Consider the following 26,580-nt stretch of genomic DNA (forward strand, 5'->3'; position numbering starts at 1 on the left):
CTGGGTTGAATGAATACCGGTAGATAAAGGACATCACAAACTATCTGCTTCAATTTATAATTTGATCTATCACTGAGTTTGGTGTCTGCAATCTGCAAATGAGGTCACAGAGCAGATTCATTTTAATTCCCTGACAAAGACTGATGTTAATATATGATTTAGTGCAGTTCTTTTTCTAGGTTCAATTATTTGCAATTCAATAAAACCTTTCCCCTATACCAGCATCTTCATGAAAGCTCTACAGACATGTAGTATGATCATTATTGATCCTGAAGATAAGTGGTCATTGACAATTTGTACCAAAATGTACACCTTTGTGCTCAAAGAAAGTTTAGCATTGTACATGTATTACCAGCATATTTTATTTCTCTGACTCATGAATACATGTCATTAACATAAAATGCCATGTCAGGCACTGTAACTGGGCTCATGATGATCAATCGGGTGAGATCAAACAACCATTACATTCAATGCACTAGTGTATAATCATTGCATATACCTGTAAGGTTAGGTGTATGATTTGAAAAGAGGTTCATAGCTCATTTCTGAAAATAGTGTATAACATTACAGTTTTAATGACAACTACAGCTGTATTAGTAACGAGTGACCAGCTAGCTACAATGGAGAAAGCTGTCCCAAATATCTTCACCAGTTTGTGTTTCAGTGAGTTAGTTATGTCTACTAAAGCCAGTGGCAATTGAAAACTGGTAAAGATAGCTATAGATCACTTTTTTTGTCAGTGGAAAACCTGTTGCCAATTGGACTACTTCGAATGAATTTCTCAAGCACATAAAATGACATGAAAAAGGTTCCTTACTCTATTTCTAACTACAGGCTAACTATTTTCAGGTAGAGGTACTCAGAATATACCATGTAAATCATGTTCAAGTTTCTGCTTTAATTGGCTGTCAGCATTGTTAGATCATCTAATGGAAGACTCATAAAAGCATTGCCTTCACAAGTAAATACTTACTGGCGGGGAAGTTACTGCATTAGAATCATTCATAGATATACAGAAGCACCTTTTCACATGTGATCCTATAGAATCAACATACACCCATGCCATTCTGTTGATTTGACACAAAATGAGGTCTAGCAGCTTCCAAGGATTCTTTTTCTGAATAACCCTTTAGATCACTAATAAACAGTGGTGTTATCTATGTTTATGTACAAGGCCATAGAATATTGTTGTAGGATCAGCTAGCAGTTCTTGCGGGGATGCGAACTCCACCACCCTTCCTGCACTCATGACCAGGACCCGCTCACTGTCCATGATGGTGTTCGTCCTGTGTGCAATGGTGATGACAGTGCTATGAGCAAACTCCGTCCGGATGGTTTGCTGAATGAGTCGGTCAGTCTCTTGGTCCACATTAGCAGTTGCTTCATCAATGCACAATACCTTGGACAGACAGAATGATGGCACCAAAGTATGCATGAGTAGACAATAACAACAGCAGCTACTATTCAACATGAATTCTGAGCCACAAAAATTTACTTCCATTGCATGCATAACAGGACAATTCATGATTATCTTTTGACATCAAAGAGATAACTGCCATTCTTTAAGCCATCTGTGACACTTAATGGCAACAAGAACTTTCATTGCAAAAGAGGCAATTAGTCTTTCACTTTAAATCTGAGCCCAGGAAACTCCACATCTGTTATTGCAGTAGGGCTACATGTAGCTACTTTGTGCCTCACCTTTGCTCTGGTGAGAATAGCCCTTGCCAGGCACATCAGCTGCCTCTGGCCAGCAGAAAACACCTTTCCCTTCTCACCCACCTCAGCCTCCAGCCCTCCCAATTTCTGTGGAAAGTCACAAGGCCCATGAATCATCAATATTTTGTACACCATAACTGGGTTTGTTAGATGTCATGTCTCCAGCTTTTGTTGTACTACTTGAAATAGGATGATTGGCAGTTCAATAAGATTGGTAACTTGACTGACAGGTCAGTAGGTCTAAACTTTTGCATTCTGACTGTTTCTAGTAGGAAACCTGTTTCTAGTAGGAAAGCATGAAACTGTGAGAAACTATAATTTTAGATAAAAGATCTCTCTGACAGAAAGTATGTTTTTCAAATCCTTTTAATATCTAACACTCTGCAGGTGGTGCAGAACTGTGGATGTCCTTTGTTTACCTGAGACATTAGAGTGATGAACGATAAGAACCATTAGTTAGTGATTTTAAAGGGAGCTAGGTCACCTGCACTGTTGGCTTGAGGTGACATTTTTCCAGAATGTTCCACAGGTCAGTGTTGCTGTAGACATCTCTGGGGTCCAGGTTCTCCCGGACTGTCCCACCAAACAGGAACGGGTCCTGGGGAATCACTGCCAGTCGAGATCTGGGGAAGGAATTGGAATCCAGATATTTGAAATCACGCTTCCGCACAATAGATAACTCGAATATTTCTAAAAGGGGTGCCTTATGATTGAACACTATATCTTACAACACTTCTCATTCTCATGTAATCATTTTCATATACATTCATCTTAAAAACTGGTGTTGTTGTTTTTTGGGACATTCATTCAAGAATGTAAAGAAGGTTTAGACAATAATTCATAACCATGCTCGAAATGATAGTTACTCAAGCAACTGGATATGATTTTGGATTTTGTTTCAGCAACTATCATTTGGCAGATGTCTAACCAGCCTACAACACTAGGAAAAACATAGAGGGTACAAGGTCTCATAACACAGTAATTATCCGCGACCCCCGTCCCCAAAAGTAGTTCGGGTTAAAATAGTGCATCGCGGTACTTGCAAAGGCCGTATTTATTCTTCCGTGCACGACAGCGAGGTGGAATCTGTGGTGAATAGTAGAGGAATACATCGGCGTTCATACTGTATAAGTTGGATTACGTCGCTTTTTCGGCCGGCGGGAATTTGCGCCTTGATATGTTACCGGCACTTCCTGTTCGCCGCCTGCAGTTCCATGACCTCCGCTGGGGGTCAAATCAAAGTGTCTGTTATAGAAAAACGAGCCGGCAAATCTATGCTCATCTTCAGATATTTTGTAGCTTGTACCCTCAACTTCAACATACTAAATTCTTGTGAATTGTATCTGCACCCTACTATAGGTTTTGAGTCGTCGAACCACCTCACTTTGGGGTCCTTAACCATGTAAATCCCCATACCCGAAAAACTGTGTTCTGAGACCTTCATCCACAGCGTGAATTCCCCAGGGACGGACAAGCACATTAAATTTGACCGATATGTTGGTAATTGACCTCAGCTGACTTGAACTGTAACATTTTCGTTACCGTCTGACCCGCCGTTACCATGGCAACGGCCGCCTAGACCGTTCCCTATGCTTAAGTATAGGACTTAGTGCGGTCTAAAGCCCGCTCGACTCCCCCCCCCCCCTTTTTCCGCCCTAAAAAAGACAAACCCCCAACCCCAATCACTCATAACGGTAGAATGTGGTCTGGCAAGCTCCTTATAACAGAAAAAGTCAACCAGAATATCAAGTTTGTTGAGATAATGAGACCAATTAGCGGCCCCTCAGATAGTCCTTGTACAGTGCCGACACCTGTGCTAGGCGCCAAAGTGCAAAGTTGGCCATATCTCAGGAACCATTTGGATTTCTGCTCTAAAATTTGGTACGGTTTTGTATCTTGACTAGTTTTATTGTATGAACGTAAAGAAATCCAAGGTCAAGTTGGCTTAAGGTCTCATAACACAGTAATTATCCGCGACCCCCGTCCCCAAAAGTAGTTCGGGTTAAAATAGTGCATCGCGGTACTTGCAAAGGCCGTATTTATTCTTCCGTGCACGACAGCGAGGTGGAATCTGTGGTGAATAGTAGAGGAATACATCGGCGTTCATACTGTATAAGTTGGATTACGTCGCTTTTTCGGCCGGCGGGAATTTGCGCCTTGATATGTTACCGGCACTTCCTGTTCGCCGCCTGCAGTTCCATGACCTCCGCTGGGGGTCAAATCAAAGTGTCTGTTATAGAAAAACGAGCCGGCAAATCTATGCTCATCTTCAGATATTTTGTAGCTTGTACCCTCAACTTCAACATACTAAATTCTTGTGAATTGTATCTGCACCCTACTATAGGTTTTGAGTCGTCGAACCACCTCACTTTGGGGTCCTTAACCATGTAAATCCCCATACCCGAAAAACTGTGTTCTGAGACCACAAACTGACCTTAATCTTTGTAACTCAACCATTCTGATGTCCACATCATCAATTTTGATGGTGCCTGTTTGGATGTCTGCCATTCTGAACAGGCACAGAAGCAGGCTGGACTTGCCAGCCCCAGTTCTACCCACCACTCCAACCTTCTCTCCAGGGTTGATGCTGAAGCTTACATTGTCCAGTGCCTGAAATGGAGGGGCTAACAGTATTGCACATGCTAGAACTGTTATGTAATAATGAAATATCACATTCTTTGGCAATACATGTAGTATTACACAAATTCATTACATTAGGAACAACATCATTCTTAAAGCCTCCTGTACAGACCTTTTGGTTAGTTTTTGGGGGCCACTGATTTGTTCTGTTTTCTGTTTCCTGCAAGTAATATGACCAAGCATTTTCAGTATGCCAACCAGTCTAGGTAGTAGGCTAATTGTTAACTGGTCTGATCTGCACTATTCAACACAGGGTAACATATGCTAGTTAAGAAAATATAACATCAAACGACCAACATTGAGAACATGCACTTTGGACCAACAGTGACAGAATTTTGTCGTCCTACCTTAGGTAGACCCTGTCTGTACGTGAGGTTGACGCCCTGCCATGATACAGCTCCATGTTCTGGCCATCTTCTACTAACCTGCAGAACATTTTAATCATCAACATGATGGACTTCAAACCAACTGATCCGTCGGTACCCCAGTTATATTAGCAACAAAACTATTATTCCTTCCAAAATGCACTCCTCTAAAGAGTGCATTGTTGATCTGTAGGTTACTTCTTTTAATACTATGATGAAAGAGCTAAACAGAGAACTGCATGTAAACTGATAGTGGCTAATTCGTTTAGAAACCAACATCACCAGAATGGTTACACCCTAACCCTAACCCCTAACCTAACCCAACCCCTATGTTCCCAAACCTGTATGTTCCAGTACCCATATGTTCTGACACTCTATTCCTATCCCTAAATCTAACCCTAACATAGGGCTTCTAGGGGCATAGGAATGCAGGATTGTCAGAGAATAAGGGCATTCCTTCAACATAAGACTGTCCTCTACAGTAGGTACATTGATACATCTTAAGGCTGCTCCTACCTCTAAGACTCCATCTGTCCTCTCCCATGGTATGTTCTTCACGTACTGCACGGCTCGCTCCACACTAACCATCTGCTTCTCAGTCTCTGTGAAGGAGGTGACGACTCCTGACAGCAGGTTGGTCACTGACAGGGCGTAGGAGATGGCCAGCCCTACCAGTCCTACAGACAAATCCACCAAGTCCGACTCATCACATGTTTACAACACTGCCATACATACAAGACATACTGGCCATTCTCCTAAAGTCATTTTGATCAACAACAGATTCTCTTTACTTCTGATTATCAAAAAGCAACACCGCACACTCACCTGGATCTACTGTTTGAAAATGATGCTCCAGCACTGCAATGAAGGCCACACCAGTTACCATGGCAACCCCTAGCAGCTGCAGACGGATGCCCAGCCAGCTGGAGGCCACCTGGCCAGAGAAGCTGGCTCGCTGGTTACACTCTAGCCTTGTCTTGTTCTCGTGTTTAAATCTGAAATGGTATCAAAGCAAAGTCCCTATGTTATGAAGAAAGTATGTTTATATTTAGTATTTCATTTGTTCCGCATGTCACACCAAGATCCAATAAATATGATTGCAATTGTTCACCTCAAGATGCCATTTGACACCAAACACAACACAATTGTCACAAAACACAATAACTATTTGGTCCAATTACAATATCATCGACCAACAAGTGCAGACAAAAGGTTTAAGTGTAGTTTTTGTCTACTATACTGAAGTGTTTCATAAAGCTTATTCTTCTACAGAATATGAACTTACCTGTGCACAGCTCTGAGCCCCCTGATGGTGGTGAGGCCTGTCAGTGTCTCTGAGAAGTGAGCGTAGATGGGAGACAGACTAACGCTGTCCAGGCGCTTCAGCTCACGGGAGGTGTGTCGGTAGTATTTCTGTAGTACGAATAAAAAGGACATATTATGGCAATATAGTGTCATAAGCAGCTACATGTATAAATAAAAAGTATTTTAAATTCATAACTGAAACATTTCAAATCGTATGTAAAGGATGAATAAATTGTAAACTTTAGGACTGCATAAGAAACTCTCTACAAAGTTTAAATGGAGTCTGCATTCTGTTGAAAAGAAGATGCACCATGCTATAAGATATTTAAATATTCCTTTCTTCTTTGATCCATGCCTCAAATATGAGGGAAGCTTTTTTTATCTCATAATGGAAGCATCAAATGAGGGAAACAATTGAATGATGTACTCTTCAGGACTGTGTCCCTATACCAGACCTGTATCCTATGGTAGATAAAAGCCAGAGGCAGCAGTAGCACAGTGAACCAGGGCAGTCCGTAACACGTCACCACAATGGTTCCCGCCACGCCGTATGTCTGGGCCAGGAGGATGTTCATGATGAAGGGCAGGGAGTCGTCGATGGAGTACATGTCTGACGAGAAGCGGTTGACTACTCGGCCAATCGGTGTGGTGTCAAAGAACTGGATCTTTGCCTACAGGTAAAGATTGAAAAATATCATTTATAAGTTTAATTGGTGATTTAGAGAAGACTGATTTAGCAAAATGCATGTATATGACCCAGCTAACATCTTTTCATATTCTTGATAAGGATGTATACACAAAATTGATTAATGAGAAAGGGTATGCCATGGCTCTCTACCGATACATACCAACATCATAACATGTCACTGCAACCACTTACTGAAACCTTCACAACTATACAATGTAGTACAGCATATCTTGGCACTCTTGATAATTTCTGGGAGTACCTGGAGAATACTGTTAAGCAGCTGGTCATGCAGCACCCTGGCTGCACAGATCCCACCATAAGCAAACAGGAAGGCCCTGAACAGGGTGAAGATGGTGTTGGCCCCAGCTAATGCCCCATACACAGTCAGGTAGAAGGTGACGTCATCTGTAGTGGAATTGCTTGTGCCCAACAATAGGGGTGCCATGGAGCTACAACAGTACAAATCATAAAATATCAATGGCTGAAATACTTTTGAAAAAGATATCCTGGTTTTACTGACTGCCATCATCAAGCTACCATAAGAGATCTGTTAAATTTATGGTTACCCAAAGTTTACACACTGCTTTTATGATCTCACCCACCTTTTGTGATATACATATCAAAATGCTCTTATTAGCTACCAACATTCTGTTCAAATCCAGTTCTCTTTTACTTCATCAATGGCAAAACAATACAAGCTCAAATCACAAAATTAGCAACCTTAAGAGCAGCTTAATATGTTATCAAGAACAATAGACAAAAAAAAGATGTGACATTTGTAGCCTCCTGAGTGCAGCTGACCTTGGTTCGGATGATGTGATAGCCAGGGCTGCATGTGTTGGGGAGACGGTACTGTTGTGATGGGAGTGGGAGATCCAGTAAGATAACCACCAGTCGTTCAGGTTCTTGGAAGCTGCAGTGGTTTAGTTGGATGGAAGATACATTCAAAGTTTCAAGATGGACACATTGATGCATTAACACATACAGTTGTACTACTTTTATAGCTACTATCTGAGGACATGAAGGTGTCTATTGCTGGAAAACATTCTGACTTTCCATCAACGGGCCCAATACTAATTTGAAGTATACCTCCTACCTAGCACGCAGTGAGTGCATTACTGGACCTTGCCTTACTTGGAGAACAATGGAGAACAAAGTTGACAGCCCACCTCAGTGCTGTAGTCAATGATAATGGACAATAATGATGATGACGACAACCTACCTTGCATGAGGAAGAGAGCTACCAGTACACTCGGCGCCAGACAGGCCCCCACAGCCTGCCAGTAGGACCTGTAGACCTGGAAGGCCACCGACCCCACCTCCCTCTCCTCCTCCTGAACTAGGGACTCCTCACGGGACAGAACAGGCTCGGGGGCAAGCTCTGTATAGCACGGTAGAAAGTATATTCCCTTTCACATTACTGCACTTCATAGAAAACCAAAAGATTGCTGATAAAAGCAAAGGCCTGACTCAAAATAAACCTTCAGCTCTAAATTCTAGAATGCAATCTATTACGAATCAAGCATATCATAATTCTATCCTGATAATGATAATATGACTCCACATAGCAAATAATAACCAACCTTGGCTGGAGTCTTTCTCATCATCGTGGTTGCTGTTATCCTGTCTTTCTTCTTGTTTGCTAAGTGATGGCATTTTCATGGCATGTCTTAAAATTTCAGAGGGTGGGCCTATAAAGACAGTCATGTGAAGGGAAAAATATGTCAGATGTTTAAACTGCATATATTAGGGCATGATGCAATTTTCTAAAAGTGCAGGACTTTTGCTCCATTAGGAATCACAGTAACTGTTATTCATCTGAATGAAACCAATCAGGCGTGACAAGTACATAAAATATGACAAAGTGAGATTTCTTATAAACATCTAGGCCAAAGACAAACAACACATGATTAAACTTGATCAGTCTGAAGATCAGTACATAACCCAGTCTGACCTGTTTTGACGATCCTGCCTGCCTCCATCACTACCACAAGGTCTGCCTCCTGAAGGAAGCGGGTGTGGTGGGTACACAGGATTCTGGTCTTATCCTTCAACAGTTCCATGATGCACTGGGAGAAGAGGTGCTCAGCGACATGAGCGTCAACAGCAGCCAGCGGGTCATCCAAGAGGTAGATGTCTTTTCCCTGGGAAAGGTTGAGATCAAAAAGAGACTTGGCTTCATCACTGACTTCAAAATTACAGTGGAATGTAAGGTCAGTTGTACGTTACCATAGAAAATAGTGTAATTTGAGAAATTGAAGACAGGCATTTTTTTTTACAAACTACCAGGTACAGCTCGTTGAGACAGGAGCTAGAATAAGTGTTATGTCAATAGTGAAGAGACATTCATGAATGATGATTCAACAAATATATTTCTGTCCATACCTGATACACAGCCCTAGCTAGGCCCAGCCGTGCCTTCTGCCCACCACTCAGAGTCACTCCGTTCTCCCCAACTTCAGTACGGTCTCCAGAGGGCAGGATCTGATGGTGACAAAAATAATTAAGCTTGTCAAACCACTGTGTAAATGTTATACTTGGTTAGAACTCATATAGAAGATATGGCTTCATGATGTACTCATAGCAATCAGCAGATCATTACATTGTTGTCATCAATCTTGGTTACACAAAAGCCTGACACAAAATCAAATCATGAAGTACACAGTCATATTTGAAGTACACATTCCTACTCTATCCTATTCTGAATGACATACAGCCTGGTATACCCAATCAGCAAACAGCCGATACCTTGAGATCTTCCTCCAGTGCACATGCTCTGATCACCCTCTCATACATGTCCGTGTCCATTTCCTTCCCAAACAAGATGTTGTCCCTGACAGTGGTCTGCTGGATCCAGGCTTCCTGTGCAGCCAGACCAAACCCCGCTGTGAGATTAGCGACTGAGATCTTCCCATCCTGTCTCTCCATCTCAGCAGTGATGGCAGCAAGGAGAGAACTTTTCCCACTGCCAACGGCACCTACAACTCCCACAAGCTGGCCCTGTGGGAAGGATATTGTTTTTACACTCAGTGGGATACCACACTGCCTGCATACCCATCTCCATTGCCAGGGGGCAACTACATATACTGTAAATGTATTTAAGTTCGCGGGGATTTAATTTCGCGGTAGCGTGAAAAAGGACTTTTTGCGGTGGATTTAAGTTCGCGGTAACACCATAGTCTGCAATCTAATATCATAATAGAAAAATGTTCGCGGTGGTTTTAAATTCGCGGTGAAGTGGTCACCGCGAAAACCGCGAACATTAATCCACCGCGAACATTTCTGCATTTACAGTAACATCTCCATTGCCAGGGGGCAACTACATATATATTGAAACTGCTCTTTCCGCCCCCTAACCAGACCACATTTTCCACCTTTCCTTTCCACCAACCCAAGTGGTAGTATTGTACTACTTAGGATCAAGGAGGATATAGGGCAAATAAGCTTTTGCCTTTAGAAGTCTTACTAATCAACTTCATGTGTATAAGGTTTTAAATTGAGATAAAGACGAGACTATTCTAACCTTGTCAGACAATCTGAGTCTTAACCTATAAGTTTGTTCCAGTGTTACCTTTTGCACAGTCAGTGAGATCCCCTCCAGCTTCTGGGTACCACAGCTGCTAAAGATGCTGCTTGATGAGCTGTCCTCTACCCCGGAGTCGTCTCGGCTCTCCGGGGCAGAACTACCCACAGCAGCAGGAACAGCAACAGCAGCTGAGCTCCAGCTGAAACAGCCATTATGGATTTCCATGGCACTGCCATCTTCACTCATTTCTGTAAAAAAAGGAAGATGACACAGTTTAAGAGAAAGAATAGAGGCAACAAAATGTGAGCCAGCTGAAACATCATAAACTTCCAAGTACACATAAATAAAGTACTTATACAATGCTTTGTTCTCAAGAGTGAAGTCATGTACAGCTATATATCTTTTTTCTACTGTACATTAGACATACATTCTAAAATACACTAATATTATTCAATGCAATTTTTACTCACCAAAAGTTGATATTGCTAACTCTGTTTAAATCTTCTCCAGATGTATAACATGCATGATCAAAATAATGTATAATTAATATGTTACAAACAGCAGTTAGTAAGGCCTGTATTGAGCCTGACCTGTACTGTAGTATGAGAGCAGGTCTATCTCCCTGAGCTGCAGGAAAGCCTGCAGCCGCTTGACGGACACCCAGGCCTCCATCAGCCCGTTGATGACCCAGGGGAAGGCGTTCAGGGGGCTGATTAGCATGTTGAACAATGCAACACTTGTGAAGACCTGCCATAAAAACACACAGTGTTGAAAGAACCTTTAAGACCAAACTACTTTAAACTGCAGGATTGACACAGTTCCAGATTGCTATAGAATGAGATCACAGAAGCTAAGAAATCATCACTGAGATTTAGTTGACACCATGCATGGCGCCTATGGCAGCATCCATCTTGATCCTGAAGGCAACTTTGTGCAATCACTCCAGCAGCCCACTGGAAGTGGTATTAGTATGTGTTTTCAACTCCCATGCTCTTTCCTAAATTCTGACACCTCAACAGAGAGCTAAACAATATGTAACTATTTTCAAAGTCTTTGGTATGACTCAGAATGGGATTGAACTCATGACCTACCTGATTCAAGGCCAGCAGTCTACTCACTAGCCCTAGGACTCACAAGAACTCAAATGTGGAGAGGCATAAGCTGAACAACTTCAACCTGGATAGTGGACAGTATGTGGGAATATTCGATCATCTTGCTGAAAACTGAGTTTCCTCACTAGTGTGACAACATCATACCTTAGCAGCAGTGAGCTTGTTGCCCAGGGCAGAGTATGTAGCAAAGGTGAGGATGGAGATGAGGACAGGTGTGGTGGCCCAGAAGTACACACACAGGGCGTCCAGGTACTTCCTGCCTCGCAAACTCTTCAACTCCAGCTGTCGCAGGCGGCGCACCTTCTCTTGGAATGTAGACTCCCAGGCATAGAACTTGATCACCCGGATTCCATACAGTATTTCATTCATCAGCTAATAGAATGGTACAAAAAGTGTAATAGTTTTTGTAGATTATATGTGATGTTGAAATATACAATGTACAAATTTGTGCTTTATTTTGTTGAATTATAAGCAGCCAACAATGTATTGGAGAAAAGTAGTCAATAACCTTGCAAAACTTTTCTTGAAGATAAAACTGATTTGCTCACCTTGACTCGAGCATCTTTTTGCAGCATCATATCATTGCTCAGCTTCCCAATCTTGACGGCAAGCCAGCGATTTATCGGGATCAGCAGCACAGCAAAGGCCAGGCCGGCAAGGAAGGAGATGCCAACCTGTCAGGGACAGATATTGAGTTATTTCACAACAAATAGCATATCCTAATAACACAAACTGGGCTCATCAAAATGAACAATTTGAATAAGACCATAGAAGACACAGAGAAGTTTGAACACTCTCTCATATAGGACATTTGGTAACCATACAAGTAACCAATATGGCAACAGGGTCCCAACCAGGACAAAATCAATCTAGATACAAACAAACCAATCAACAGTTGGTGTAGGTTAGACATCAAGGTAATGACTGAGATATGGAATGTATCTGTCATTCAATTAGATAAAATTTGAAAAGGTTTCACATTTCATATCTAGTTTCTTGAGCAACTAACTGTTAAATATCTTGTGTGACTGTGCAACCAAGCAGTCATCCCCTGTGAAGATGTAGGTACCTTTGTCTTCAATAGCAAAGAAGTTCTGAATCAAGTTACTTGTAAAAGAACAAGTAAAAGCTAGGAAATGAATGAGTGCAGCTCACCTGTTGGTGTAGCAGGTAGAGCGATACGGCAATCTGAAAAGGCAGGGACCAGAACTGGTGGAAGGACGGACAGAAGTTGACGATCCGGCCGGTGTCTGTGCTCATGAAGTTCACAACTTCTCCAGTCGTGAAACCTGACAGAGAAGTACTGCTGACAGCAAGGGCCTGGTGGAATAGATACATCATATTGATCACCACTTGGTAGATTTACTGATTAATATTATCATTCACATCCAAACTCACTGTCACAGAATGTATATCCTCTATTTTGTATTGTCTACATGATTCGTGAACCGGGAAAGTACTATAAAGGAGCTTTTTGCAGGGTTACACTTACAACTTAGACGTATTTGTATTGCCATTAATTCTTGGTAAAGTGCCACTCAGCGGCCACAGTGAAATTAAAAGTTTCATGAATTACTGTAATATGAGAAGCTTAGAAATAAAACACAAATCTCACCTTATGGTAGACGGTGGTGACTAAGGCAGCCCTGATCTGGATACCAACCTTGTTGATCTGGTAGTTAAACTGGGAGGACAATATTGCACCAATGAGGGTTGACAAGAAGAGTCCAAGTGCATACAGATATCCATGCAGCATTGGCTCCTTTGAGTTCTCCATGAAGGAGACGAGTAAGTTTAGCAGCAAGGGTCCTGCAAACCCCAGCCCGTCCCCAAGCAGTTTCAAGATCCCCAGGGAGTAGTATTGTACTCCGAACGCTCCATGTAGACCTTTCATCAGTGTCACCGGCTGTCCCAAAATTTTCTTTGTGCTGTCAGGACAGTTTGGTGCCTCCAGAACATCCTGTACTTCAATCCCGCCATTTCTGACTTTCACCCCTGGACACTCGTCATCAGATGGCTCTAACTGATCAACGGAATGAGGATAGAACTTCTCTGTAAAGACCTTCTCAACATGGCCTGTTGTCAACTTTCTTGGAAGGTGGAAAAGATCACCTGTTGCGTTGAGCTGCATGTGGGATCCTTTAACCATAAGGGGATTTACCCACCAGAAAGTTAATTTGGACAGCCAGTTGGAGCTGTCTTCTGCAATGTTCAGCTCTACTTTACCTGGTGTGGATACTGTGCCATCATAACAAACTTTATCACCTGACCGTAGCAGGGGTTCTTCTTCTTCATTAACACTTTGTACATGAGGAGGAGCGAACAGCAGTGGTACGTTAGGTCTGTGAGAGGGGAACAGTGTCACGAGGTATAAAAATTGAAGTCCTCCTACTGCAAATGTAATACTTTCTGTTACAACATCCAGCGTCTGGTCCACTCTGCTGGCCCGGAGGATGACCGCCTGCAGCTGGAAACCGGTTGCAACTAGAGTAAGAGTCCAGGCTAATGCCAGGGCAAGCGGTCCTCTCATGTGAACAACGTGCATCTTCCTGACCTGCCAAACAGCACAGGTGTGGACCAACCAGGTGAAACACACAAATGCACCAGTCACCACATCCACAAGAGGGAGCTTCTTCCCCTGCCATAGTTCTACCAGGAGGATGTGAAGAAGTGGTGTGCAGAACTGGAGAGTACTGATGAGCAGTCGGATGTTGACTGCCGCTGAACTTGTCAAGTTGTGGATGATCCTACCCTGTCTGATTCCAGCAAAGTAGGCACTGCACACAGCAAAGATGAAGTGTGTTCCTATCACAACTGCAACCTGGAAGCAATGTGCATCAATACTAAGTACTGTCAGAAGATCATGTTACGTCAAAATCACTGAAACTGTGAAATCAACAAAATAAAATCAATTGTCAATGTCTTTCATGGAGTCCTTAAGATTTCAATCACAATTAATGATAACGTTAAATGATTTATTTTCTGATGGGCACTATTTCTTTATTTTCATTAGGTTAGAACTAAAACTCAGTTACAGAGCAAATAAGTTTGCAATATATTAAGATACAAGTGTTTGAATTATCACATGGTTCATCCAAGGACATAAAGGAGATTACAAGTACTAGTATAGAGAGATGTTCCTCCTTGACATGCTTGGTGGAACTGGTTGTTTTGGGAATTTGGGGCTCTACCAGGAAAAGAAACTTTTGTTTGTGAGGCCAAATAATCTGAAGAAACTAGTCTAAGAGCTGTCTTAGAGTAGAATGCTGTCTTATATCTCACACACCTGTTGGAAACAGTGGCCCAGATGACCCTCCGACCAGAGTGGGATGGTGTCATTGGGTGCTCCACAGAACTGTCCTAACTTTACACCTGTCATGATCGAGCCCTTAGATCTGCTCCCATTTTCAGCACACGCCCCTTGCACTCATCACGGGTGACTGCACGTCCGATGAAGGCCGTCCTCGATCCCATTCAGCTGAAAGAGTACATCTCATTCAAGGATCAAAGGAGTTACCAACATCCTAGTTTCAACAAGCCATCAGTATTTACAAGAGGGACCCCAGACGTGTCTGACACCAGCTACGCATGCGCTACCCCAAATCCCACTGGGGAGATCACATTATCCCAAATAGGTAAAAATAAGTAAGTTAGCATGATAGATGGATTGGAATCAATATTGATTTGCCATCATAGATTGATATACAATTGATGAAAACAACTTTCTACTTGTGTTTTAGGAGTTATAAAGTTATCATTTGACTACATGCTGATTCCTACATATATATCAAAACAAGTCACCCCTTTTGTCCACTTCCTTTTCGACCAGTCCATTCATGTGGAGAAGACGGGGTAGCCATCTTGGACGGGCAGGTTTGATGAACGAAAACTTTCCGCTCAGATTTGTCTACTTTGCTGATATTTGGCCCAGAAATTTTATGCTAAACTATTAATATATAACCTAAACAATGAGTTGGCGGGGGCCTCCGCGTGGCCGGGGTAGAGGTAGAGGTAGAGGGCGCGGGAGAGGCCGTGGGGGGTTCTTCCCAAAGCTGGCGCCCACGGCGCTCCCTGTCAAAGCTAAAGAAACCCCTCCGAAGCGATCGCGCGATGAAGAACTGGAAATCAAAGTCAAGCCCTTGCCGGGTCGGGATGACGATCGGGAAGACAGTCCCGACTGGATCGAGCTGCAAAGCCGTGGCAAAGACCGGCGGGATAGCCGCGATAGGGGCAAAGATCACCGCGGCAGCAGCGACAAGTATGACAAAGCCCCACGAGACGCCAAGGAAAGAGACCGCGATCGCTCGCACGGGAAAGGCGACAAGTCAGACCGGGATAGGGATGAGAGGGGGTCGCGGGGTAGTTCGCACTCGGGCGCCAGTCGCGCTAAAGAAGAGAAGGGCAGTTCCCAGCGCGAGGGAAAGTCACATAAAGAATCTCACAGTAAAGAGCCTCCCAAATCGTCAAAGAAGAAGAAAGAGTCAGGTAGAGAGGCTCGGGACCACAAGGAGTCCACCTCGCGCGGTAGGGAGAAAGACAGGTCCCCGCGTGATTCCCATGGGGACAGGAGGGAACAGGAGTCAAAGGGGAGGGAATATGATGATTACAAGGGTAGGGAGAAGGGAAGGGACGGCAACCGAGACAACAGAACAAGAAAACACGAGGAGCGGCCAAGTACAGGGGAAGGTGGCAAGTCTGTGATGGACAGACTTGGTCCAGAGAAAAGGGTAGGCTATTTGTATTACTTGTCTTTATGGTTTGAAACTGTCGTTTCCTTCCTTACTCAGTGAAATAAATATTGATTTATATAATGTTGCCTTCCAGACTAGTTTGCATTGATATGTTGAAATTCTCTTGAAGGAATAAAATTCTTCTTACCATCATCCTTTGCTAGTAGATTATTATAAATTTTTGCAAGTTTTACATTTACAAATGTATCATATTGTATGAACACTGGGGATTGGAGTCATAGGAAAAACATCATCATCTTACTGTGTAGACAGGCTAGTCAGAATCCTTTACACTTTACCTACAACTCCTGTTGCTACATGTGCAAAAGGGCATATTCAAGACATGTTGGTATACGTAGTTAGTACACTAGACAAACAGTCAAGAAATGATACTAGCACTTGTGAAGCTGATGAGATCTAGCATCTAACTTACTTGCAATTGTGCAATTTATTAGTCTATTAATTATTTCATAGTTCATACTGATTTATGAGCCACAAAGTTTCTATTCTGGAAGTGGAAGCTGTTACCTTTTTCTTGCAACTCGTAAACATGATTACATTTACCAGTGAGCATGCAGAGACCACAGGGTTGGAACAGAAGCTGCTGAGTCAGCATGTTCCTGCGGAGTGCTCGGCCATCCAAGCTAGCTGGCTAGAACTAGTGTGGCTTAGCATGCATGGCTGAGGGCTGCACAGGGACCCTTCATCCAGCAACTCCAGCCTGCAAGACACAAATCTGTTGTCGTTCAGAAAACCTGTGTTAGGCTACACTTGATAACTAAGATAACTAAGACATTGACTCAAGAAGAACTGTCAAGTTATAAAAGTAAAGTGTGACGTGATTGTTTTGTGCCCTGTTCCATGAAGAACTGGTACCCAACAATGAAGCTTTAAGCAACTTTTTAAAAAGTTACATATTATGGAGCCTTGGAGGCACTGTTTAGTTAAACAGTTTGCCTTTAAGCTAATTTTGTCAGATTGATGAGTGATTGTTAACTTGAAAATGAATGAAATGCTTAGACAATGCAATTTTGAAAGGTCAAAGTCTATTATGAAAAGAAAATTATTTTTAAAGATTATGAAAGCAAAAATTCATGATACTCTGCAGTCTGAAAATCTGAGTTACAAGTAAGTCACTGTAGTCTATTACAAGTCATAGAAGATGTGATTTCTCTGCCAGCTTGGTACAACTTTTCACCTTACATCCACTCTGAATCATATTACTTCTGCAGGATAGTGGAGAGTATGATATGTTCACTGGCGGCAGTCGCAGGTCCAGGTCCCCTCTTGAAGAGGGCCTGCGGATCACTGTTGGCAATGACCGGTACTGGAGGGAACAAACAGCCAAGAAGCCCCTGGAGGCTCGGCTGGGCCCTCCGCCAGACGACCTTACACCTGACCACAACCCCCCTGATGTGGATCGCACGCCTCCGCATGATTTTTCCCCTCGTCCGTACCATACCGACCCTCGGTATGAAGATCAATATGACAGGTAATGGTGGTGGGACGCTTTCTGTAATGAACCTGCTGTCAACTTAAAAAACTGTCCCTCAACATCCTTTGAGCTTTAGATTTTTTGTACAATATACTGTAAGGATCAGGTGATGTGCCTTAGTGGATATGATTCTTAGTGCTGGAAAGATGTTCAGCATTGTCTATTGCTGCAATTATAAGGAAAATAAAACATATCTTTCATTGCCAATTCAACATCTCATATTATTCGATCAATAGATCTATGCATTGGTCACTTATCATTTGCAAGCCTTTTGATAAATATAACTTACAAGCGGCAGGCTTTGTGAAGGAATGTTAGCACCAAGAATTATTGCAGAATGTACCAACATGTAAAAATAAACATCTCTGAAAGTATTATTCCTGACACTAGTTTGGTTTTTGTCAGGCCCAGGGAGCAGGATCGGTACGAAAAAGGAGGCTACTACAGACGGGATGATGAGGTCTACAGCAGACAGGATGCCTTCTACGATCGGCCTGGCGATGGTCGTTCTAGATCACGGTCTGATTCTCGTTCACCCAGGCGTGACTCATATGATGACCGAGATGATCGCTACTCCCACAGAAAGGAAGGCAGTAGTTCTTCTCGAGGGAAGAGAGACTACAGGGAGGAGAAGAGGGGAGACAAGCCACCACAGAGAGAAAAGTACTATGAAAAGGAGAAGTATGAGAGAGACAGATACAAGGAGGAAAAGTACTTGGATGACAACAGGGAAAGTGGTCGGGGTCACTCCTTGGAGAGGAAGGAGGAGCAACAAAAAATGTTTCTGCCATCTCAGTGGGGCAGACATGAAGAATCTCATTACCCAGAGTTGGACAAGGCCCGCGAGGCAGCCAGGAGAGCAGAGGAAGAACTTCAAAAGTATGGCATTATTGTTGGCAAGCAGAAAAGAGAGGAGATGGCTGAAGCAATCCGAATGGGCGAAGGTAGCGCTTTACGTGCACTGCAAGATTTAATTCCAGGTTTCCAAGCAGGTGCTTCAAACCAGCCTCCGCCATCTCAGATGGAACAACTGCCACCTGATACTTTTGACCAAAGACAACAACCAATGCCCAGGTCAGAGCCTCCACCATACCAGCGACCTCCTGTCTCCCAAAGTTCTGACAGGCCTCCTTTTGGTGCATCGTCAGCAAAGCTGGGCATTCCTGGCATGAATGCCTACGAACAAACTGGACAGTCACAGCCACCACCTCCACAAGCGAAGCCTAAAAAGTCGATTTTGAAAAATCGTTCTGAGCCTCCACCTCAGTCAAGTACAGACAGCTATGGCCCAGGAGAAGCGTATGGACAACCACCCAAAAGAAAGGAAGGTGGCATCCCAGGATTGTTTGATGCCCCTCAGTCAAGTTCAGGGGACTTCTTTGCTAGACTGGGTGGGCTAAACACAGGCAACCTATTTGGGTCGGAAAAGAGGGAGGAGAAACTTCCACTCATTGACACTATAGAGGATGAGGAGCTCTTTCTATATGGGGATGAAGAAAAGAAGAAAGAGCCTGAGCCAGAACCTTATGTCCCGACTCCAACATCTACCGCACCTCCCATCCAGACAGTTGCCTCCATGCAGGCACCACAACCTCCGATGGACATTCCACCGCCAAGTGTTCCTAGCGCCGCCGATCTCAGCAACGACAAGCTGAGGAACATCCTTCAATCCATCGGGTTCGATTTTGAAAAGTCACAGAGAAGCCAGCAGGCTGGCCCTCCCAGGATGGAGGATGACAGGAATGTGAGGGAGCAGCATTCTCAGCACAGAAGGAGGAGTAGGAGTAGAAGCCGGAGCCGCAGTGGCAGCATGTCGCCTGGTCGTTACAGAAAGGAATCAAGCCATGGAAGGGACAGATGGGAGTCGAGCTATGGGAGAGACAAGGACCGCCGTGAGTCCAGCAGAGGAAGAGACCGAAGAGACAGATCGTACAGTCCAGACCGTGACAGGAGAGACAGCCGATATGTTGGGACCGGGATGTACAAGAGGTCATCTGCCGTTGATGACCTGTTGGCCCTGGCATCTGCACCCAGCACCAGCCACTACACTTCAGCGACAACTTCTCATCCTCCTTTCCCTCCTCCAGTCAGTGGTGCTCCTCCTTACCCCCCTCCCTACGGACATCCGCCCAATCAGCCGCCATATCCTGGACCACCAACGTCAGGATACCACCAACCGAACTATCCCCCTCCAGCAGGATATGGCCCTTATGGAGGGTTTGACCCACGTGGACCTCCCCCACCCCAACCCTGGCCCCTGCAACAAGGCGGCCCTCCACCCCACAGTGGCCCAATGCCTCCTAGGGGACCACTGATACCAGGGGGCCCACCTCCCCTAGGAGGCCCACCACCTCCAGGAGGGCCTCCTCCTCCTCCAGGGACTCAGCAGGATTCTAGAGCTAATCTGAGAACCATCCCAATTCAGAAGAAAGAGGATGACAAGAAATCTGGGGGTGAGAGCGAACAGAAGCCAAAGTCAAACAGGATCGTCATTCCCCCACGCTCTGCACAACAAAGGCAAAAGGATGAGGAAGCTCAAAAACAGGTGTGTCTTCCAGTTTTAAAGAATAGTTTTTCATGAGAAAAGTTGCCTGTCATACTGGTAGTCTGGATAAACGTCTCGCAAAAAAAAAACTGATGCAGAGAGTTACTATTGTTCAACTATTTAAACAAGCTTTATTTTGTGTTTTCAGGATAGTTAAGTTAACAGGTCTAAAACTGATAGCAAAGATGGACTTTATTTTCATGAGTTATTTACTTTGTCATATATAATTCGATAACCTGTTTTTGTTAGAAGCCGCTGGAATACAGCCTGAAAGTACTGAGTATTTGTTCAACAAACAGGAGCAGGCAAGAAAAGACAAGGAGCTTGCTGAGAAGCAGGAGAGTTTCCTTGAGAAGCAGCGTCAGGAGAAGGCCCGCCAGACCCAGCTGAAGGAAAGGAAAGACCGCATCAAGAAGAGGATTGAGTTCCTGGAAGAGGAGCTTGAGAGGCTGCGAAAGCAACAGGTGAAAGGATATGGAGAAAGAGTTTGGCTCTCATTCCTTCTAACTTGCTAAGCAAAAGTCAGTGTCCAGTTCTTCTGACCATGTTTTATCTATTATGTCACTGAAGTCAGCTTGTCAAATACTATTGATACTTTTGCAGTTGTTTTTGTTGATCACAACCCAGCATGTCTGAACTGTAGCATGTATATCTCCGTAGGGCGAGCTACTGCGCAAGAAACGGAGACAGAAAGACGGCCACAAGGATCCGCTGCTTGTGGAGAACAGCAAGCTCCAGGAGGACATTGCCAAACAGATCTCAGAGCTTCGGAAGCAAGCAGAGGAAGTTGCTGCAGTCAGTATACCAGGGCTTGACACAGGGTCATCAGACGACAAGACTACAAAGGCGGCATCAGCCGTAAGTGGAGAGTTCCAAGAATTTCTGAAATTTGCCAAGCTAAAAAATAATCTGGCTACCACTACCAGTAAGTGATGCATAATACATTGTGTATGTTTGCATGAAGATGATGACTTAAAAGTTGATATGAAGATTTTACAAGGCTTGCTGTGCTGAGCTGTACTAGAATATAATGGATGTGGTTCATCCAGTAAAATGTCAGAAAAAAAATGCATCAAGTTGATTTCTATTCAAGCAATTTTTGGAAATTGTTGCTGAGTATGTAGTACACCATTACTGTTTGTGAAAAGTGGATGTCTTCTTCCATTTTTATTTCGCTTGTTGTAAACATGAGTCCCCTCCCGGTTGAGTTTGCAAAAAATCTCACTCAATAGGAGCCGTCGTCGCCAGTGAAGAAGCCAGCGCCCCCAGCAGTTGTGAAGACAGAACAAGACAACACATTCTATGACTTCTTTGATCCTGGGAACCACTGGTGCAAACCCTGCAACCAGATATTCACCAACCTGCTGGAGTTCCTCAACCATACCCACAGCCGCAAGCATCTACAGGTCCTCGTCTTACATCAGCTTTGTATTTTTTCTCTTAAAAACTATTTGACCTGTCGATATTGTCTACATATCATCATCATCCTGGCGTGCAGTAATGTCATTTAATGGCTTAGACATGATAGCAGTAGTATTTAGACAATTTTAATGTTTTGCAGGCTGAATTAAGGAAAACTAGAACTTGATCCTTTGATTTTAGTGAAGAAGATTGTATGTATAACTCACCAAAGTTTCTGTCGAGGAGGTAAGGTCATGAATGTTATGATCAGATGGTGGTGAATTACTACACCTCATAACTACAGTAAAAATGTCAGAAAGTAGGTCAGACATATCAGCTTAAATTTGTCCAGAAATACAGTATGTTTGTGATGCAGCAAAATAGGTGTTTCAATTAGCAGATTCTTCAGCTTTAGTTATCACTGTGTAGCAGGCAGTTGTGTTGTGAATTTCCACTTTCTGTGCACAGAAAAATGAAAAATATGAATGTCTTATTGTTATTATTACTTTTCCAACTGTGTTCTGTGGACATGGTATGTGGTTTTTGTTCAAGGCTAGAAGAGTGACTTTACCGTTGTCTGTAGCACATTGATCCATACGAGCGCCCGTGGATGCCAGACTCTCTCAGGACGGAGCGGAAGGCGCGACCTAATTCAAATTTCGTAGTGGTGCCGGTGCAAGGTAGGACAGTCTTAGTTTTTACTGTGCTGATGTGGGTTTAAAACTGATGCTGTGTTTTTTGCTTTGTCAGTCATCCATTTATTTGAATTTGAGATTCAAGTCAAAAACAATTAAAACCACTCCTTACAATTCTATATTCCATGTCTTATTGGGAGTCGCTTTGCATTTTTTTGGATGGCTTTGGTTAATGAGTACAAATGGCATATGTACTCATTTCTTGAAATGAAACTTGAAGCTTTTTTACAGCTGATTTTGTTGTCTGACCCTTGTTTGGTTTGTCATCACCAGGTCCCGAGTTCCTGATGCCCGTGATGGGTTTCTACTGCCAGCTCTGTGAAGAGTTCTCAGGGGACCAGATTTGTGCTGAAGACCACATCAAAACTGACAAGCACCGGCTCAGCTACAAGGTGGCAACTTCAGTGTCATATAGCTCGTGAATTTGTGTCGCCTCTGTAGGAAACTGTGCGTTGGGCAATGGGGCAGAGTGTATGACTTGCATTTGGGAGGTCGGAGTTCAGTGGACTTGGCCTTTGAGTGGCGGAAGGGAAATGAAGATGTGGGGGGATTTTAACTTGTATATCTTTGTATGATGTTTCATTAAAATATCTAATTGTGGGCAAAATCTATGCATTGATAGTTACTAGCTAATGTAGTTCAAAAGTGTTTATTGCTGTCAAATATACACCCATGTAAACTAACTATTTATTTGCAAAACATTTCAAGAGGTGAAACAGTTTAGAAACCCTGAGGCTCAGACTGTCTTTTTCTTCATCTAGAAACACCTGGATGCAAATCCATTCTACGAGCGACGTCGCAACTTGGACAAAGCAGCGGGAATGGCTGTCATCGAGGAAATCAACCGCCGCAAAGAGGAAGAAAAGCGACAAAAGGAGAGGGCAGAGATGAAAGAATGGAGACATGAGGAGCAAGAAAGAAAACGCAAAAGACTGGAACAACAGGAAAAAGTTCTGGACGAAAAGAAGAGAAAGCTCATTGAGAAAGAAAAGAAGAAGGAAGAAAAAGTGCAAGAACTTGATGCAGATGCATCCAAGCATGCGCCCTCTACACCAAGCACACCATCAGGTACAAGCAAAGCTGGCATAAAGTTGACTCTAGCAGGGGACAAAGGGGAAGCAAAGCCTCAGCCATCTGGGTTTGGAAAGTTCACTTGGAAACCTGGACAGGCTGGCCCAAATGGGAAGGGAACTTCAACCCCTACTGGCTCTTCAGGGAGGCACACTCCAACCTCTGAGGATGGAAAGTCGAGTCCTGGTGGAACCAGCAGCTCAGGTAAGACTTCAGTGATGATGACACGGAAGATTCCCAAAGTCCCAACAGTGCAGGCCAGGCCCATTCCCACCTTAACAACCAGCTTGCCGCTTCGCAAGGCCAAGCCTGAGAAACCAGACAGACATTCCGAGAGGTCGGTCCTGCCCGTAACAAGCCAAAAGGGCAAGTCGGAACCACAGAAGCTGCCCAGTCAGGAGGAGATACAGAAGGCGTTCGGTACCCAGGGTGCTGGAGATTCTCATGGCGGTGGAGCTGCCAAACGAAGAAAGGAAAACTCACCAGAGCCGCCCGTCCCTGGAACAGAAGACTGGCCTGCCCGTCACACTCCATCATCCACTCAGACTAAAAGGGGGGCAAGAAATGATGGTAAGAGTTAACGTTTATGTTTTCTCTTTGAACTTACTATATTAGAATGCACATTCTTTCGGCTGTTGTATATTAATTAGTCATCCCAGAGAGGACTAGATGCTAAGTGGTGATGTACTCTGTTTTAGTGTGGACTTTTGTACACTTGCAGAGTTACAGGCTGGAGGGGAAGTGGTGATTGCCTGTTGTTTGTTATCTTCAAGTAATTGTAAGAGGGAATGTTTTTCCATATATGTAACATGATAAATCTAATGTCCAAAAGATGAGAGGAAGCAATAAAGTCAAAAAGCCTTTTTTAAACCAATGGGTTGTTCCTCAAACAATTTTCACCATAAGAAGGAAGCTATTCAGGAAGAGAATGTCCAAGCCCATTTATGTAACCATGTGCTCAGCTACAACAACAGTGCAAAGGTCACAGTAACTGATGGTTCCAACATCAATCCACTGCAGGGCCAGCCAGCTGAAGGGACTAGCTTAGGTGTAAGCAGAGGAAGAAAGGTACAATCCACCATCCATATTACTCCTATCAGATAGACAGGTTTACTGCCCTTGTCCTTTTGGGCCCCAAGGTGGGTTTCCTTCTGAGATAGATTTAACATGGACAAGGTCCCTCGTGGCAGTCAGATACATGTAATTTAGGACCAGGGATACCTCAATTCTGTGTGTACCTGGACACTTAATTTGGGGGTAACCAGTTTCAAGAAATGTTTAGTTTGGATGGTGTGGGTGGGTGCTTTTTTTTCCTTTTTTTTTTTTAAGTTGTATCTACCAGTAATCTAAACCTTGGCTGCTGGAACATATAGTTTGACTTAAGGTATCCCTGGCTTTCCTTACGGAGTCTGTAACTGTTGTCATTGTGTCATACCTCATATAGAGAGTGGTGTTTTAAGATGTCCACCTCTGAAACATAGGTTTACTACTGTAATAGGCTGACCAGTGAAATAGTAAGGCATGTCAATTAAGATAGTAATATCTGAGGTTTACTGATAACTTTCAAATCTTGTAATAGCCTTTCAGCTGCATGAAAGAATTTATAAATTATCCGTATTTCATTTTGTGTAGAACTTAAAACTAATTAGTAGTTTTTGTAGTTTATCATTGCATTTGATTACTAGCAGTTTATTACAAAACGTATGAGGCCAGTTAATGTAGAACTTTTATGTTATATACATGTATAATATTTGACATCAAGATCAACATAGCTATTCTTTCCCCCTATGAGGGCAAATGATACAGCACAGCTTTTGTTTGACTTTTAGCCAAGTATCTAATCTTGGGGTGTTGTTTCAGATGCAGGCAGTGATGGAAGTGGTGTATCCATGGAGATGGGGAGTGACTATGAGGTCCTTGATGACATAGCTGACTAGGACCAGGATTTAGTGAAGACAGATTGGACTGGACTCGAAAACTTTCATCATGGCATGCAAAGTTTGCTTCATCAAACTCCTGTGTTTGCAATTGAAACCAATATTTGTTAAACCTTTTACATTGTGAACTGTGAAAACTGGCAAGAAACAGTCTGTCAAATGCTTTGTACTTTCTAAAGCTGTACCTCTGCTTGTGGTTGCCTGGCGATCACCTTATACAATATCCCTTCACACCTTTCTTACCAGTGTCAGACCATTTAACTGTCAGTTGTAATTGTATATCCTGTTTGCAAATACTTGTGATTGTTGTAATTAGGAGGTCAGACATTGTTGTCAGATGTTAGTTTTGACTGTAAAACAGCCAGTTGCAGCCTACTTGATGAGTTAATGAAATTGTCACAGTTAACTATCTTCAAGTTGATAAGTAGAAGATATTTGTCACTGTGTCATTCATCCTCTTTTTTTTAAACAAACTTTTATTCAATGTTATTTCCTTTTTTGTTGGATTCGAACACCACAGCTGATACTTGAAAAATTGTATTGAACTTAGTAGTTGATGTATAAAGTTGTGAATGCTCAAGTGTTGTCAGTTTAGTATGTTAGCACGAGAGGAAGCAACGGGCAAGTAAAGGAACCTCATTTGAAGACCAAGAGGCAACATGCGGCGGTGACAAAGAGGAAGGAGAAATCACTCATCTGGAAACAATGTAGTTTGTATGCAGCATGTGTCCTGTCTTGTTGTTTTTGCATTAAAATGTTTACAACTTTATGCTCTTTAGGCATTTTATCTCAGTACGTTCCTAAGTAATGCGCCTAGGACAGGGCAGGGTTGTTTGTTTTTATAGATTATTACAGCCTGATGTAAATAGTTTTTATAGCAGCTGAGAAAGATTATGGCTTGTCTGTGTTCTCACCTGTAGTGGGGAGAGGGCCTCGTCTGAAAAGTGGTTGCTTGAGTAACATACAGTAATTGAAATTCTGATTGAATTCTGATGACCAGTATTTCAATAGTAGTGTAATTCTTTCCTATATTCGGGCATTTATTTATGTTAAGATAAACAGATGTACTGACATTTTTGTGTATTCAACGGTAAACGTCATGTGCTGTATAGTTGGCCATAAACATTCTCTTTGATGTAACATTTCCCATCTCCTAATTTTCTGCCCAGTTACTAGTCAGCTTTGTGATAATCCCATGAGAACATTCTGGTAGTAGTTCTGATCCCGAGTTGTTTGGCCATTTGCTAAGACGTTAATGGCACGTTGTACTTTTTCAACAACATATGGTAATGTCTGTAATGCAACCAACTTGAGAGAAGTGCTGAGTTGCAGACTGAAATAGATCTAAGTT

General features: G+C 43.1%; 2 protein-coding genes across 5 annotated transcripts; one reads left to right on the top strand and one right to left on the bottom strand.

Annotated features, from left to right (window-relative positions):
• Nucleotides 1–340: 340 nt before the first annotated feature.
• LOC118417273 (multidrug resistance-associated protein 7-like) lies at nt 341–15,307 on the bottom strand. Of its 2 annotated transcripts, XM_035822789.1 has the most exons (24): nt 15,157–15,307; nt 14,642–14,833; nt 12,971–14,176; nt 12,511–12,675; nt 11,904–12,029; nt 11,500–11,727; nt 10,834–10,990; nt 10,289–10,491; nt 9,466–9,717; nt 9,103–9,201; nt 8,672–8,861; nt 8,301–8,408; nt 7,940–8,098; nt 7,519–7,630; nt 6,977–7,166; nt 6,485–6,700; nt 6,010–6,137; nt 5,550–5,719; nt 5,241–5,401; nt 4,707–4,784; nt 4,154–4,329; nt 2,204–2,342; nt 1,702–1,806; nt 341–1,399 (listed from the first exon to the last, which is right to left on the bottom strand). In XM_035822789.1, the coding sequence occupies exons 2-24, from the start codon at nt 14,732–14,734 to the stop codon at nt 1,154–1,156; spliced, it is 4,707 nt and encodes a 1,568-aa protein (XP_035678682.1). In that variant the 5' UTR covers nt 14,735–14,833; nt 15,157–15,307; the 3' UTR covers nt 341–1,153. The 2 variants fall into 2 exon arrangements, with proteins under 2 accessions (XP_035678682.1, XP_035678673.1); XM_035822780.1 differs by lacking the exon at nt 15,157–15,307 and having other exon boundaries at nt 14,642–15,117.
• LOC118417260 (zinc finger protein 318-like) lies at nt 15,170–25,998 on the top strand. 3 transcript variants are annotated; one of them, XM_035822766.1, is made up of 11 exons: nt 15,170–16,082; nt 17,318–17,577; nt 17,986–20,125; nt 20,425–20,589; nt 20,786–20,983; nt 21,358–21,531; nt 22,110–22,206; nt 22,495–22,613; nt 22,983–23,862; nt 24,313–24,360; nt 25,153–25,998. In XM_035822766.1, the coding sequence occupies exons 1-10, from the start codon at nt 15,324–15,326 to the stop codon at nt 24,324–24,326; spliced, it is 4,806 nt and encodes a 1,601-aa protein (XP_035678659.1). In that variant the 5' UTR covers nt 15,170–15,323; the 3' UTR covers nt 24,327–24,360; nt 25,153–25,998. The 3 variants fall into 3 exon arrangements, with proteins under 3 accessions (XP_035678659.1, XP_035678641.1, XP_035678651.1); XM_035822748.1 differs by lacking the exon at nt 24,313–24,360; XM_035822758.1 differs by lacking the exon at nt 24,313–24,360 and having other exon boundaries at nt 17,318–17,556.
• Nucleotides 25,999–26,580: the final 582 nt, after the last annotated feature.

This window comes from Branchiostoma floridae, chromosome 1 (assembly GCF_000003815.2).
Source record: "Branchiostoma floridae strain S238N-H82 chromosome 1, Bfl_VNyyK, whole genome shotgun sequence".
NCBI classification, from domain to species: domain Eukaryota; kingdom Metazoa; phylum Chordata; class Leptocardii; order Amphioxiformes; family Branchiostomatidae; genus Branchiostoma; species Branchiostoma floridae.

Bases quoted from the DNA above. Each gene is read 5' to 3' on its own strand.
- LOC118417273 (XM_035822789.1), bottom strand. From the start codon at position 14,734: ATGACAGGTGTAAAGTTAGGACAGTTCTGTGGAGCACCCAATGACACC. The intron at 4,785-5,240 runs GTAGGAGCAGCC...AATGTTCTGCAG, and splicing joins GGACAGATGGAGTCTTAGAG to GTTAGTAGAAGATGGCCAGA. The intron at 1,807-2,203 runs GTGACCTAGCTC...GACTTTCCACAG, and splicing joins ACCTCAAGCCAACAGTGCAG to AAATTGGGAGGGCTGGAGGC.
- LOC118417260 (XM_035822748.1), top strand. From the start codon at position 15,324: ATGAGTTGGCGGGGGCCTCCGCGTGGCCGGGGTAGAGGTAGAGGTAGA. The intron at 20,590-20,785 runs GTGAAAGGATAT...ATATCTCCGTAG, and splicing joins AGAGGCTGCGAAAGCAACAG to GGCGAGCTACTGCGCAAGAA. The intron at 20,984-21,357 runs GTAAGTGGAGAG...CTCACTCAATAG, and splicing joins CTACAAAGGCGGCATCAGCC to GAGCCGTCGTCGCCAGTGAA.